At 60.8% G+C, this 15,206-nt stretch overlaps 1 protein-coding gene across 4 annotated transcripts in view; it reads left to right on the top strand.

Annotated features, from left to right (window-relative positions):
• The window catches only part of Abcc1 (ATP binding cassette subfamily C member 1), a 62,613-nt gene extending 49,546 nt beyond the window's left edge, over nucleotides 1-13,067 (top strand). For all 4 annotated transcript variants that reach the window (XM_042698291.1, XM_042698293.1, XM_042698292.1 and 1 more), the window contains 12 exons: nucleotides 320-407; nucleotides 1,001-1,133; nucleotides 1,494-1,701; nucleotides 2,710-3,020; nucleotides 3,634-3,833; nucleotides 5,450-5,600; nucleotides 6,010-6,111; nucleotides 6,604-6,750; nucleotides 8,650-8,808; nucleotides 9,255-9,421; nucleotides 10,051-10,245; nucleotides 11,689-13,067. In XM_042698291.1, the coding sequence (XP_042554225.1) occupies nucleotides 320-407; nucleotides 1,001-1,133; nucleotides 1,494-1,701; nucleotides 2,710-3,020; nucleotides 3,634-3,833; nucleotides 5,450-5,600; nucleotides 6,010-6,111; nucleotides 6,604-6,750; nucleotides 8,650-8,808; nucleotides 9,255-9,421; nucleotides 10,051-10,245; nucleotides 11,689-11,797 (1,970 nt within the window). In that variant the 3' untranslated portion in view covers nucleotides 11,798-13,067. The remainder of the gene's footprint in view (nucleotides 1-319; nucleotides 408-1,000; nucleotides 1,134-1,493; nucleotides 1,702-2,709; nucleotides 3,021-3,633; nucleotides 3,834-5,449; nucleotides 5,601-6,009; nucleotides 6,112-6,603; nucleotides 6,751-8,649; nucleotides 8,809-9,254; nucleotides 9,422-10,050; nucleotides 10,246-11,688) is intronic.
• The last annotated feature ends 2,139 nt before the right edge of the window (nucleotides 13,068-15,206 follow it).

Below are 15,206 nucleotides of genomic sequence, written 5' to 3'. Positions count from 1 at the left end.
GTCAGTGCTGCTTGTCCCGAGGGCATTGGAGACACCAGGCAGATACCCCACAGGCCGCCACCTGGTCAGTTCAAATGGTGGCACCCCCTTACTACTGGGGTCACAGCCACGGTCCCCAGAAACCCTCCTCCTCCAGTCATGGGTGTGTGTTGTGAGCCGGCTGCCGCAGGCCTCTGCTTGCTGAGGGGCGGGAGGGGGGAGGGAGGAGGGGAAGGGGGGTCTGGCTCCCCAGGTCTGGGGTCTGCTCGAGCCGCGGCCAGGTGGCGTCCCTCTGCTCAGAGGGTGACAGCTCCGCCTTCCTCCCCCTGCGTCTCCCCAGGGCCCCTCGGCCCTGGCGGTCAGCGGAAGGAGGCCAAGCCAGTGGAGAACGGCATGCTGGTGTCAGACAACATGGGGAAGCTGCAGAGGTGAGGCCGGCCCTGCCCGAGCTCCGCCCCACCCCTGCCAGCGGGCTCCCCGCGGAGCCTTGCTTCCCTCCCTGAGCTTGGTCCAGGCCTAGCAGGCAGTCACAGGCTGGGCGTGATGGCACACGCCTGTAATCCCAGCTACTCCAGAGCCACAGGCAGGAAGATCCCACTTGCCAGGCCAGCTCCTGGCACTAGGAGAGCCTCCTGCAGAACTCTTAGATTACCAACACTGATGCCGGTGTAATGCAAATGAGGCACAGGGTGCGGGCTGGTAAGTCAGTAGGAGAGACACACAGTCCTGCTCTGCCAACTCTCCTATACACTTCAAATCGTGTGCAAATAAAAGCTCACCACAATAATCAGTGCTGGGATTCCAGGTGTGCGCCACTACACCCAGCATTTCCTAAACATTTCCTGCCCTCCAGTGGTGGTTGGTGGTTTTTGTGCAGACCATCCCGGGTGCTCACAGACCGAGACGCTTGGTGCCCGCTTCCTCCCGGCTCATCACCCCCTGAACAGGACGCGGGGACACCCCCTTCCCTCACCTCCCCCTCCCAAGCCTCGGGCCGACGCCCTGCCCTGCACCTTCCCAGGCAGCTGAGCAGCAGCTCCTCATACAGCGGGGACGCCAGCAAGCACCACGCCAGCACCGCCGAGCTGCAGGAGGCCGGCAGCAAGGAGGAGGCCTGGAGGCTGATGGAGACCGACAAGGCGCAGACCGGCCAGGTAAGGATCACCTCCGCCACCGCCGCGACCGGAAACCAAAGCAAAAGCGCGAAAGACTGAGACTGCGACCCTCACCGGCGGAGGAGGGGGTCCAGAATGAGCCCCATTTCCTGCACAAGGAGCCCCCAAGTTCACCAGGAGTGACCTCTCAGTACCCTGAGGATGGGAGGCCCGGGGGTTGACACCTGCCCCCCCCCCATGTCCACCCCAGGGGGGACTAAGGAGGGGAGGGGCCCCGATCATCTTTGCACCTGCTCCCCAGGCACTCACGGGGCAGGGGGGAGGTGGCAGTGGGCAGTAGGCGGGGCTCCGGGAACTGTGCCGACGCTGACTGGTCCTCGGCCTGCTCTGCCCGCCCAGGTGAAGCTCACCGTGTACTGGGAGTACATGAAGGCCATCGGCCTCTTCATCTCCTTCCTGAGCATCTTCCTGTTCCTGTGTAACCACGTCTCCGCCCTGGCCTCCAACTACTGGCTCAGCCTCTGGACGGACGACCCTATTGTCAACGGGACCCAGGGGCACACCAAGCTCCGGCTGGGCGTCTACGGAGCCCTGGGCATTTTACAAGGTGAGTGCCTCCCGTCCCACCCCGCTCACGGTGGCTCCGGCCATCACAGTATGCTTCTCCTGCCTGCCTCAGCACGGGGGACATGGCCAAACCAAGCCAGACTCAGACGGACCGCTGACAAAACACCTGCCTGTTGATGGAATGAATGTTTGAGGTCTTTCTTTTCTTTCTTATTTCAGTTTACTTTCTATTGCTCTTTTACTTCTTGTTTTGTTTTCCTTTATTTCTTTCTGTTTTGTTTCATTTTGTTGGTTGTGGGGCTTGAACTCGGGGCCTGGGCGCTGTCCCTCAGCTCTTCAGCTCAGGGCCAGCGCTCTACCACTTGAGCCACAGCGCCACTTCTGGTTTTTTGGTGGTTCATTGGAGAGAAGAGTCTCACGGACTTCCCTGCCCAGGCTGGCTTTGAACCGTGATCCTCAGATCCTCCTGAGTAGCTAGGATGACAGGCGTGAGCCACTGGTGCCCGGCTTTTATTTCACTCTGATATTGATGGTGCTTGGCTCTGTATCCCCCAGCCTCACCTTCAAGTGGAACAAATGTCTTCTGGGTGCTTTGTTTCCCATGGGACACACAGAGGAGGAGCACCCGGGGCACCCATGGCACAGCTGGGGAACGTCGAGGCCAGAGGCCCTGGGGGCGCTGAGTCGGGGGCACCCTCTTGCGCCTCATGCCCTGCTGCCAGGGGGAGGGGACCTTGGAGTCCTACTCAGAGAGGGTGTGGTGTCCACCTGGGTCACACAGCCAGGCTGTGTCCAGGAGCTGCGCTGTCTGCTCTCCATAGACGCGATCGGAACTGGAAGGCTCTGGGGGTGGCGATGCCGGGGCCCCCGGGCCGCGCTCGCTCTCCAGTGCTCCCACGCTGGCCGGCCAGCACAGCAGGGCGGACATTGCTGCCCCGCTGTCATCTGTGAGGCGGGCAGGGGTGAGCCCGCTGTGAGCTGGGCCGGCGGTGACCGTGCGGGCCCCGGGCAGCCCCCGTTGGCGCTCACGCCGATGCCCGGGCCGCAGGAATCGCCGTGTTCGGCTACTCCATGACGGTGTCCATCGGGGGCATCCTGGCCTCCCGCCGCCTGCACCTGGACCTGCTGCACAACGTCCTCCGCTCGCCCATGAGCTTCTTCGAGCGCACGCCCAGCGGGAACCTGGTGAACCGCTTCTCCAAGGAGCTGGACACGGTGGACTCCATGATCCCGCAGGTCATCAAGATGTACATGGGCTCCCTCTTCAACGTGGTGGGCGCCTGCGTCATCATCCTGCTGGCCACGCCCATCGCCGCCGTCATCATCCCGCCCCTGGGCCTCGTCTACTTCTTCGTGCAGGTGAGCCGGCCGGTCCCGGCCTCCACTGTGGCTTCCTTTCCGCTTGGTTCTGTGTTACCACGGTTGCCAAAGCCTTCTGCTCTTTAGCCGGTCTCCCGGTCCAGCACAGCTGCTGGGGCTCCGGCTAGCACGTCCCGTTTCCCACTCTGAGACCGGAGCAGCCTCCGTGAGGGAAGCCGACACGCGCTGCGACCGCGCCCGCCATGCACCACACGGAGCTCCGCGGGGCCCCCCTCACACTGGGAATCCCCGGGGCCGGGCCCAGAGGGAGCCCCACGAGTCAGCGCCCCCCACCGCCCATCCTTGATCTCCAGGAGAGAAGCCGGAGCGCGCGCTCAGGCTCCCCACGGGCCGGCGGCGCTCCGTGCCAGTGCCGGCTGGTGCGCGGGTTAGGGCGGGAGCAGCGCCGTGGTGGCGTCGGTGCGTGAGATGTGATGTCATCGGAGGGAAGACGGCCCCGGGGGGCGAGAGGGGACATGGTGCCGCGTGCCTCAGTGTCCCCATCACGAGGGAGGACAGCTGTGTCTCCCGTCGCGGTGTTGTCTCCATTCCTGCGGGCTGCTCGGCTCCCCGGGGGACGCCCCCTCGGTGACCCCACCCGCTCTCCCCGCAGAGGTTCTACGTGGCCTCCTCCCGGCAGCTCAAGCGCCTCGAGTCGGTCAGCCGCTCCCCCGTCTACTCGCACTTCAACGAGACCCTGCTGGGGGTCAGCGTCATCCGCGCCTTTGAGGACCAGGAGCGCTTCGTGCGCCAGAGCGACCTGAAGGTGGACGAGAACCAGAAGGCCTACTACCCCAGCATCGTGGCCAACCGGTGAGGCCCCGCAGAGAGGCGGGGGGCACCCTACCCACCCACGGCAATGGCAGGGCCGGGTGGGACGCTCACGCCTGTAATCCCGGCACTTGGGGAGACAGAGGCAGGAGGATCTGGAGTTTGAGTCCAGCACGGGCTATGTACCAAGACCCTTAGATAAAAATGGACCAGCAGAAGCCGGGTGCTGGTGGCTCACGCCTGTCATCCTAGCTACTCAGGAGGCTGAGATCTGAAGATCGCAGTTCAAAGCCAGCCCGGGCAGGAAAGTCCTGAGACCCTTATCTCCAATAAATCACCTGAACACCGGAAGTGGCGCTGTGGCTCAAGTGGTAGAGCGCTCACCTTGAGCTGAAGAGCTGAGGGACAGCGCCCAGGCCCAGAGTTCAAGCCCCACGACTAACAAAAAAAACCCCACAAAGGACAAGCAGAAGCTATGAGCCCGGGACCCGGGGTACCGAGTCAGCAGACCCCACGCTGCCCTTTAGCCAGGGTCCCGGGATACCAGGTCATTCCCACAGCTCAGGTCCCCGCTGAGGGGTGCTGTACCCCCATCTGTGGTACACCAAGGCAGTGTGCTCAGAGGAGCTGAGCCCGAGGAACTTTCCTTCCCAAAGTGAAACTCATCCTTCAAAACTAGGCAGGGGGTTGCCCAGCGCTCAGCATGGTGGCACATGGGGTTACTGTGGTGAGCACCGGGGGTGCTGTGGGGAGTCAGACCCCGCTCTGCCCCCCACCCCGGCTTCACAATGGAAATGGGGAAACCATCTCCCTCCGGCCACACAATGGCTTATAAAAGTTTTAAGCCAATGAAACCTGCCGGGCCTGGTGGCACATGCCTATAATCCCAGCCCTTGGAGGCTCCGGGGGAGCGGATCGGGAGTTTGAAGTGAGACCTGGCTGCCGGCGAGACACTGCCTCAACAAACCAAGGGCAGATGTGCTGATGTTTTAAAAGCAGAGGACCCCATCCTCAGAACACCGGGATGTAACGGGAGTCTAGGACTGACAGACGTCAAAAGTGCCGGCTTGCTTCTCAGTGTCTTCTAGAAGCATCTCTGGCAGAGAGATTTCATCTGTTGGTTTTTGTTGTTGTTGCTGGGGTCAGGCCCAGGCCCCCCGATGGCTGGGTGGGACCCCCCAGGCTTTTGAGTGCTTGAGAATTCCAGGCACTCGTGAATGGACACGTGTGTGTGAGATTTCTTGAGAAGCCGGTCCTCACTGTGACAAACTGGAAATTCCCGGGAAGGAGGCTTCTGGAGAATTCTATTTTCATCCCTGGGGTGGCGAGACGCCCAGGAACCCCGTGTCCCTCCTCCCTCCCTCCCTCCCTCCCTCCCTCCCTCCCTCCCTCCTTCTCTCCTTCCCTCCCTCCCTCTCTCCTTCCCTCCCTCCCTCCCTCCTTCCCTCCCTCCCTCCCTCCCTCCCTCCTTCCCTCCCTCCCTCCCCCTTCTCCTGTGCCAGGCCCTGATGAGCTTCAGGGCTTCACTGCAGTCGGCAGATTGGCTGCTCCTTCCCTCGTGAGAGAAAAGCCAGGTCGCCGGAAGGCCGGCCCCGTGTGCGCGCATGCGTGTGAGCGTGCACGGGGAGGCGTGTCTACACGGCTGTGGCTCTCCGCAGGTGGCTGGCCGTGCGGCTGGAGTATGTCGGCAACTGCATCGTCCTGTTTGCCGCCCTGTTCTCGGTCATCTCCAGAAACAGCCTCAGCGCCGTGGGCCGACAGGGCCTCAGCGCCGGCCTGGTAGGCCTCTCCGTGTCCTACTCCCTGCAGGTAGGACCGGAGGCGCTCTTGGTGCTCAGACCCCCCCCCCCGTGGGTGGCTCTTGTTTGGGATCCTGGGGCCGGGGCTGGAGAAGGGAGCGCAGTGGGGGATTTGGAGGCGTGGCCACGGTTCTCCACCACTGGGATGCTCTGGCTGGAAGGAAGAGGCTTTTAAAGCTACAAAGATTCCTCAGAGTGCTGCTTTGTCTGCATCTCTGGAATTTTCATGCCATCGGTTGCAAATACTTTCAGTTACTTCCCTTTGGGAAGTGTTACCTACGGGTAAGGGACCGGCTGTGTGTGGCTTTGCCGCTTTCTGTGTGGAGCCGTAATCAGTGACTATTGGCCCGATCATTTAATGGAAATAAGAAACTCACACTCACTGCAGTAAGTCAGCGTGATTACCCCCCCGCCTGCAGGTCACAACGTACCTCAACTGGCTGGTCCGGATGTCCTCCGAGATGGAAACCAACATCGTGGCCGTGGAGAGGCTCAAGGAGTACTCAGAAACCGAGAAGGAGGTAAAGCAGCGCCCGCCTGGCCTGGGCGTGGCCTAGGACCCCTGAGCCCTGCGTGAGCGGCACGCCCCGCGGGCTGCCTGGAGATGAGGCCAGGAGCTATCCGGGCTCGCTGAGGTTATCTTTACTGTTAACTGGTGCTCCTAGTGAGCCCCTGCAGACCGCGGGGCAGCTGGGGACCCCCCCCCCGTCCCTGCTATCTCCCCCCCTTCCCCGAGCGAGCCCATGAGCAGCGATTGAACATTTGTCAATGCACTGGGCCCAGGAGACGGAGCGCAGTGGCCACCGGGTCACACAGGAGGTGGCTGGTGCTCTGAATGTGCTTCTCGGGGGCACAGGGCTAGGTAGGAGGGCGACCGGAAGTGGCCAGGGGCTGCAGGAGCTAAAGGCCCGGAAGCCTCACATGCAAGGAGGAGAGGGGCCTGGGGCGGCCGGCTCACGCGGGTTTCTCTGCTCTCCCCCCCTCCCCCCCCCGCCCCCCCGTTGGGACGGAAGGCTCCCTGGCAGATCAGGGAGACGGCTCCGCCCAGCAACTGGCCCCAGGAGGGCCGGGTGGAATTCCGAGACTACTGCCTGCGCTACCGAGACGACCTGGACATGGTTCTCAAGCACATCAACGTCACCATCAACGGCGGAGAAAAGGTGCGGGCGCCTGGTCCCCGGCCGGGGTGGGGGCCCCGGGCCTTAAGCAGGGCTGATGGAAAGAGCCATTTGGAGACTAGTAACAGGTTGTACACTGGAAAGAACCCGGAAGCCAGTGAAGCCCAGTGGTGTGCTGAAAGAAAATCTGAAGTAAAGGCTTATTACCTAGCATGTGCAAAGGCCCTGGGCCCAATTCCCAGTACTTAAATGGAGCATTGGAAAAGGGCACAAGAGCCAGGCACAGTGACTCACACCTGTAATCACAGCCGCTCAGGAAGCTGAGATGAGGATGGCGGTTTGAAGCCAGCCCAGGCAGAAAAGTCCCTGGGAGACTCTTATCTCCAATTAACCACTCAAAGCCCAATGGTGGTGCTGTGGCTCAAGTGGTAGAGCATAGCCTTGAACACAAAGAGGCTCAGGGACAGCGCCCAGGCCCTGAGTTCAAGCCTCACAAATGACAAAAAAGGGGGGGGGCACAAGAAAAGTACCATAATCCTTGTACTGAGGATGTTGAGGTAGGAGGAGGATTGAGAGTTTGAGACAAGCCTGTCTTAAAAAGAAATAAATTAATACTTTATAGAATAATCCTCCTGGTTTTCTTGAGAGATCCAGAACATGTAGCAGTGCTAGGCCACGCCCACCTGGATCTACAAGACGTCAGGGTCCTCAGTGATGTCTGTGCTGGCGTCTAGAGTCCAGGGAGACACGTGATGCTCCGTCACTTCAAGGCGAGCTCGGGACACAGGGAGTTACTGGAACTTTAGAAGCTTCCCGTAGTTCCAAGCTATTCCGAGACGGCTCTCCTGCCCGGAGACCCTTAGACTGTCCTCAGAAGTCGGTCAAAGGTCTCCTGGCCATCTGCACTTCTGAGCATATGGAGTTTCTAAACCATCTGCCACCTGGGACAAAGCCTTCTGTCCCATGGGGTGCATTCTCACTTGCAATGAGGGACGTACTTCTGAGTCCGTGGCTTTGGTGACGTCGTGGGAATTTTGGCACATGTGCTGTACTGTGACACATTAGCGGATGAGCGAGTCCATTTCCAAGGGCCCAAGAGTAGAGAGTGTCAGGAACCCGTCATTGGCTGTAGTTGGATGTCAGCAATGCCCGTCATTGGCTCAGGTTGGATGTTGGGAATGCCCATCATTGGCTCAGGTTGGATGTCAGGAATGCCTGTCATTGGCTGTAGGTGGATGCCGGGAATGCCCATCATTGGCTCAGGATGGATGACAGGAACCCTGTCATTGGCTGTAGTTGGATGTTGGGAATGCCCATCATTGGGTCAGGATGGAAGATGGAAACACTGTCATTCCCTGTAGTTGGATGTCGGGAATGCCCATCATTCGCTGTAGTTGGATGTCAGGAATGCCGTCATTGGCTCAGGATAGATGACAGGAAGCCTGTCATTGGCTGCTCGCCAGGTTCCTGGTTCCCCTCAATGAGTCCAGGCCATGTGAGAGGGGCCCAGGGGACTGGATTCTGCTCAACGCAGATTTTGCCACAGCTACCAGGAGGAGCCGCTCCTCGAAGCAGAGGTGGGACATAGTCGGGAGGTCAGGAAACGCCCAGCAGCTGCCCAACAAACGCACTCTTGTGTTGAGCAGAGCAGGACATGAAGCGTTCCTTCTGCCTGACCCTCCCTGTCTTTTTGGGGGTCTCTACCAACTTTTGAAAAGGGCAGATTGGGTCCTCAGGGAGCCTGGCAAAGAGAAGCGTGTTGGCCTCTGGCCAAAGCAGTCCCCGAAGGACGGTTCCAGGGAATTGTGGCGCACGAGCCTTGGCTATGGCGGGAGTTGGGCCAATGAGGTGATGCACAGCTGGTGATCGGCGCCCAACAAGGGCACAGAGACCCTCCACTGCCTAGCACCTTCCCTCACTCTGGCTCTTCCTGACCCTCAGGTTGGCATCGTGGGCCGGACAGGAGCTGGGAAGTCATCTCTGACCCTGGGCCTGTTTCGGATCAATGAGTCCGCAGAAGGAGAGATCATCATCGATGGCGTCAACATTGCCAAGATCGGCCTGCACAACCTGCGCTTCAAGATCACCATCATCCCGCAGGTGGGGTGGGGCTGTGTGGGTGGAGCTGAGTGTGGGGGGGCCAGGTGGGAGGGGCAGGCCGCATCCACACAGTCAGCCAACCCCAGATCAAAAGCAGTGACTTAATTTGCATCTTCCAAGAGTAACATAACCGCCTCTCTTGATGTGGTGCCATCAGAGATCCCGTGTAACCGCCGCTTACCTGGATTTACCTGGCGCCAGGTGTGGCCCACAGCACATGGGCAGACACTGCAGCATCGTGGATGGGGGCGGGGGTTGGGTACCCACAAAGCGTCTCCGGGAGACACTGTCTATCAGGACAGAGGTTGAAGGAGACTGGGCGTTGCCAGGGCTTTGTCTCCCGTTGGAAGCCGCTCGCCGGGTTTTGCACACTGACGTTTCTCGGGAATGTCCCAGAGCGGATGAGCGAGCCCGAGCCCTGCCATGCCCTCTGCTCTGCTCTGCAGGACCCCGTTTTGTTCTCGGGCTCGCTGCGCATGAACCTAGACCCGTTCAGCCAGTACTCGGACGAGGACGTCTGGACGGCGCTGGAGCTGGCTCACCTAAAGGGCTTCGTCTCGACCCTACCTGACAGGCTGGAACACGAGTGTGCAGAAGGCGGGGAGAACCTCAGGTGGGCGGGGGGGACCTCCCGACACCCCGGCCTGGGGAATCCCACCCAGCCTCTTCCCCGCGGGCCCCGTCTCCCACTGTGAGGCACGCTTCCCACCAGACTCTCTGTAGCTTGAGGTACAGCCAAGATGGCTGATGCGGTTCCTTCCTTGGCAGCTCTGTCCTGGCTGCCAGCCGCTGCTGCAGGGGTGCCCGTGTCAGTCCCCACCCTAGCCCTCCGTGCCCGCCCGCCGCCCCGGGGTCAGACCCGGTGTCACCGTCCCAGGGCTGCATTCCATTCTCGGTCACCATGACATCCAAGCTGGAGTTCCCTGATGGCCGCGTGCGGCCCGCCCCGGGGCGTGGCTGATCTCGGCTGGGCGCGTTCTCGTGGCGGGGGCCGGCGGGGGATGAGGAGCGCAGCCTCATCGGGCACCAGCCCACATGTCCCTCCGGCATCCTGGCCTGGGCATGTTGCCATGGCAATGGGGGGGCACAGGAGTGGGACAGGCCTGCAGTGTCCCACGGGGGGCAGGGCTCACGCGGGTCAGCCTCCCCTTGAGCAAGGCTGGGGCGGGCTGGGGCTCGGGTGGGGGGGTCGTTTGCTCCGAGGCTTCGGACCTGCGCCACCACTGCGCTCTCCCTCCGCAGCGTGGGGCAGCGGCAGCTCGTGTGCCTGGCCCGCGCCCTGCTGAGGAAGACGAAGATCCTGGTGCTGGACGAGGCCACCGCCGCCGTGGACCTGGAGACGGACGACCTCATCCAGTCCACCATCCGGACGCAGTTCCACGACTGCACGGTGCTCACCATCGCCCACCGGCTCAACACCATCATGGACTACACCAGGTACGGCGCTGGCTGGCTCCTCCATCCATCCATTCATTCAGCATGGGCCCCATGCGCGCGGCAGCCTCCACCGCAACCAATGAAAAAGCCGGCGCGGCGTCTGCTGCGGCTTCTCAACTACGCTGGAAGCGTCATTAGGATCGCTGTGGCCCGGGTCTGCCGGGCAGAGAGCCAGACCTCGTTTGACAAGTAACAAAAGCACAGAAGGGCGGGAGGCGTGGCTCGAGTGGCAGTGCACCTGCTGAGCATTCACAGGGCCCCGATTCCGAACTCCAGTATCCCCAAAGCAAGAACAGTGAGCACCCAGAACAGCAGGCAGGGTGCTGCATTGGGCTCAGGCCAGCTTTGATCCAGGGAGAGCACTGGAGGTCGGGGCACAGCCAGGGGTGAGCCCAGGCCGCTGGGCCTGGAGGTGGGCACCGAGGGAGGAGGAGGCAGAGGCCACGCGGAGCAGGAGGCAGGGGCTGGGCCGCAGAGCACTGCGCAGGCGCAGAGAATTGAGCCCTTCAGACGATGCGCGGGAGCCGCGGCGGCCCTGTTCCCTCAACGCTATTCCCACCACTGTGGAGGCCACGCAGGTGACAGGCAGCTTCCCCCCTCATCCCAGCTGCTCAGGAGGCCAGGGTCTGAGGATCACAGTTCAAAGCCAGCCTGGGCAGGGAAGCTGTGAGATTCCTATCTCCAGTTAACCACCAAAAAGCCAGAAGAGGAGCTGTGGTTCAAATGATAGAACACGAGCTTTGTGCAAAGAAAAAGTCAGTGACAGCATCCAGGATCCGAGTTCAAGCCCCAGGAGAGAGAGAGAGAGAGAGACACACACACACACACACACACACACACACACACACACACACACACACACACACACACACACACACACACACACACACACACACACACACACACACACACACACACACACACACACACACACGGCAGCCTCATACCCATTAGACATTGATTAGAAATCGGGTTTGAAGGGGCTGGGGCCATAGTTCAGGTGGCAGATCTTCTGCCTAGCATACAGGAGGTTCTGGGTTCAATCTTCAAAACCACAGAAAAAAGCTGGGCACTGGTGGCTCACACCTGTCTTCCCAGCTACTCAGGAGGCTGAGATCTGAGGATCGTGCTTCAAAGCACGATTGGAGTCACTCTTATCTGCAATAATCCACCAGAAAACCAGAAGTGGCGCTGTGGCTCAAGTGGTAGAGCACTGGCCTTGAGCTGAAGAGCTGAGGGACAGCGCCCAGGCCCAGAGTTCAGGCCCCACAGCAACAAAAAACCTACAGAAAAAAGTGGGGGTGGGGCTTGGGGGTAGGAAGCCGGTGGGGCGATGGCTCTGTCAGTCCTGGCAGAAGATGTCGAGGGCCTGACCCAAAGCCGTGGTGGGCGCAAGGTGCCCAGCGCCGCCGTGCCCCTCACGCCTGCGTCCTCTCCCTGCAGGGTGATTGTCCTGGACAAGGGCGAGATCTGCGAGTGTGGTTCGCCATCCCAGCTCCTGCAGGACAGGGGGCTCTTCTACAGCATGGCCAAAGACGCCGGCCTGGTGTGAGGCCCGCAGCCGGTGCCCGACCAGAACTGCAAGGCCCACGGGCCCGCACCCCGGGACGAGCCGGCACCCTGGGGAGCCCCGGCCTCCCACACAGAAACCAAAAACGAAGAAAGAAAACCAACCGCACCCCCACCCACCACCCCCAGCGCCAAAACACAGCAAGCAGCAGCCGCTGCCCGGCCCTGCTTAGAGGCAGAGATGCCTCCCACCCCAAACGTGTGTGTGCCCTGGTCTCTGGCGCCCCACAAGACGCGCACCCCACAAGACGCGCACCTCAGATTGCAGGCCTGGCTCCCACGGAGGGGGCTGCGGCACCCACAGTCGCCTTCTCGAGAAATTGGTTGTGTGAAACACGCTAGTGACCAAATCCAGCCAACTGCCTTGCACCTCTCCACGGCCACATGGCTTTCCCGCAGCCTCCTGTCACCTCCAGTGTCCTGACGCCTGGCGGACGCCACGCTCCGCCCCCTCGGGGCCCCGGACTGTCCTGGCGACCACCTCTCGACCACCTCTCGTCTTCCAGCTGCTCCGGGGCCTGGGGGCGGAGGCAGCGCCCAGCATCGTCTCCGATGGGATTTGCATCAGTGGCGAGAGGCACCCCCCCCCCCGGAGTGAGGGGGGGCTCAGGCACCCCCAGAGCTCATCCTCGAAACCCACCCTCCCCCAGCTCGCCCTCCCCCGCCTTCCTCCCGCCCCTGCCGCTTGGATGGGATGGGCCTCTCACAAGGTCTGCCGACGCACATCCAAGGTCACAACTGGACACCTCCAAGGTCAACAGCACGGACCGCCGCTGGATACCAAAAAGCCCGAGTCCCTCGTTCTCAGAGCTCAGTTTCTCCCCTGGACACCCGGCCGGCCGCCTCCGGCTCCCCCAGCCCCTCACTAAGTGCTGCTCCAGGGAGAAAGCCAGCGTGGAGAGCTGCCTTTCCAAGAGGGGTGCGCGGGGGACAGCGCCCCAAGGCCTCCGCCAGGCCTGGCTTTGCACTAGACCTTTGGCTCGTGTGTGGTCTTTCCAGGCGGGTCTGTGGGGGGAGGTCTCAGTGACACCCCCAAAGCAGCGAGGCCCCACAGCTGCCCGGGACTCGCGCCCGCTGTGAGTTCTGCTGCCGACTTTTTTCTTTTAAGTGGAAATGTATATTTATTTTTTTTGTAAGTTAAGCCATTCTTTCACGTTCGAGAACCCAGGTTTTCCTTGGGCCTCTTTTTGTAATGACTTAACACTGGAAACGTGAACACTTGCAAGTAATTTTCAGTAAAACAAAATATTTTATTTCTTTCTAAATGACCGCCGCCTGTTGTTCGGGGTGCGGCCGCAGGGGCAGCGCTCTGCTCTGGGGGAGTTGGCGCGGAGCAGGTATGTTGTGTGGTGGTCTGCCAGAATTGGGGGTTCGAAGTCAAGATGGAGGGCAGAGCACGGGGCTTGGCAGGGAGGGGGCTGAGCCTGGGCCCCCAGCTTGAGTGCTCCTCTTGTCCTTCGGTGGTCATGTGGCTCGCAGCTTTGTCTGCGTGCCGGGCTGGCTGGGCTCCTGCGTGGCGTGCCAGCGCACCCACGGCACATCCCCAGGCAAAGGCAGGTGAGGCAGCCGGGCACAGGGCTCCCGCTGTCAGCCCAGCCATGCAGGAGGCTGAGATCGGAGGATCGCAGTGCAAAGCCAGCCTGGGCAGACTAATCTCAGACTTATCTCCAATTAACCGGCAAAAAGCTAAGAGTGAGGCCGTGGCTCAAGTGGTAGAAGGCCAACCTTGAGCAAAAAAGCTAAGGGACAGCACCCAAGCCCCAAGTTCAAGACCCAGTACGGGCACACGAACACACAACACCACACACAAACCACACACATGCAAATTCTGTCAGCTTAAAAGCAACCATTGTGTTCATTACTGTAGCATGGCTTGAATGTTCTAGGGGAACTTTGGACACTTTTTTTGGTAGTACTAGGGTTTGAACCCAGAGCCTCTTGAGCTAAGTCCCAGTTCTTTATGCTCTACTTTTCAGATAGGGTCTCACACTTTTTCCCAGGGCCAGCTCTGGACGCTGATCCTCCTGAACCTCTCCTGTGTAGCTGGGATTACAGGTATATACCACCACTGAACTGTTTTTTGTTTTTTGTATCAGTCATAGGACTTGAACTCCAGGCCTGGGCGCTGTCCCTCAGCTCTTCAGCTCAAGGCTAATGCTCTACCACTTGAGCCACAGCGCCACTTCCAGTTTTCTGGTGGTTCATTGGAGATAAGAGTCTCACGGACTTTCCTGCCCTGGCGGGCCGGAATCCCAAGCGCTCAGCCTCCTCAGTAGCCGGGATTGTAGGAGTGAGCCGCTGCTGCCTTGTTGAGCTGATAGAATGTTGATAAAGGGGTGACTGCCTTCTGCTCAGGGACCGCGGCTCGGGTCTCCGGAGCTGGGGAAGGGTGATGGTGTGTGCGCTCGGGCTGTGGCCTCGGGTATGGGTCACGTCTCCATCCTGCCGGATGGAAAGAGGCGCTGAGACTCGGGTTTGGGGTATGAGAACTGAGTAGTGGGGAATGCCTGTATTTTGGGGCGCGCGCCCTGAGTCCCCACTCGCACTGCTGTTTTCCTGAGTGATGTGGTCCACGAGGGAAGCCATTGGCTTGTGTCAAGGGCCTGGGGCCCGAGGTGGCAGCCACTGCAGTCAGGGGTGGCCGTGGCCGCCAGGGGCGAGCCTGGACTTGAGCAGGCAGAAGCCAGCCGCTGGGCGGACACACGCTGGATGCCGTGTCCCGGGGTGGAGTGGCACTGTCCAGCGAGGGTACCGTGTCCTCAGGCGTGGCACAGCGTGTGCGCCAGGGACAGGTGGGCGCTGTACGGCGGCAGGGACGCATGCGTGGCTCTCTGTGTACACTGGGTCCTGGCCCGCCTCCACAGCTGTGTGCAGTGTGCGAACCTGCGTTAGTTACCCGCGTGCCTTGTGGGGCCTTAGGCTGGCGTGGACGATGGCAGGAGTTGGTCTGAGTTCAGGATTTGGCCTCAACAGTGCAGTGAGCTGGGCACTGACTGCCCCAGGTCAGAGCCGGCGCTGGGCTTCAGCCAGCTCTGACCCCTGACCCTTGACCCCATGGCATTTGGTGTTCTTATGACCGCTGGGTTCCTAGAAAAAGAAGCTGGATTCAGATTTTAAAACCCTATGCTTGAAGCTTGTTGAGTCTTGGGCTGTGTTCCTGGCAACTCCAGCAAAAAGCTGGGCTGGAGGTGTGGCTCAGGTAGTGGAGGGCCAGCTGTGCGCAAGAAAGCTCAAGGCCCTGACTGCAGGCCAGGCAGTGCAGAAGTGAATACACACAAACACAGGAAGTAAGAACCACCGTCATCGTCTGCTGTATGAATGTCAGGGTCCTGCTTGTGATCCTGTACTGGAGTTTTGCAAGGAGTCACCTGGGAAACACGAGAGAAAAGGGT

The sequence above is a fragment of the Dipodomys spectabilis genome, unplaced genomic scaffold (genome assembly GCF_019054845.1).
Source record: "Dipodomys spectabilis isolate Male_0828 unplaced genomic scaffold, ASM1905484v1 ptg000231l, whole genome shotgun sequence".
NCBI lineage: Eukaryota > Metazoa > Chordata > Mammalia > Rodentia > Heteromyidae > Dipodomys > Dipodomys spectabilis.
Note: the sequence above shows the minus strand (reverse complement) of the source record. Positions and strands in the feature narration are given on the sequence as shown.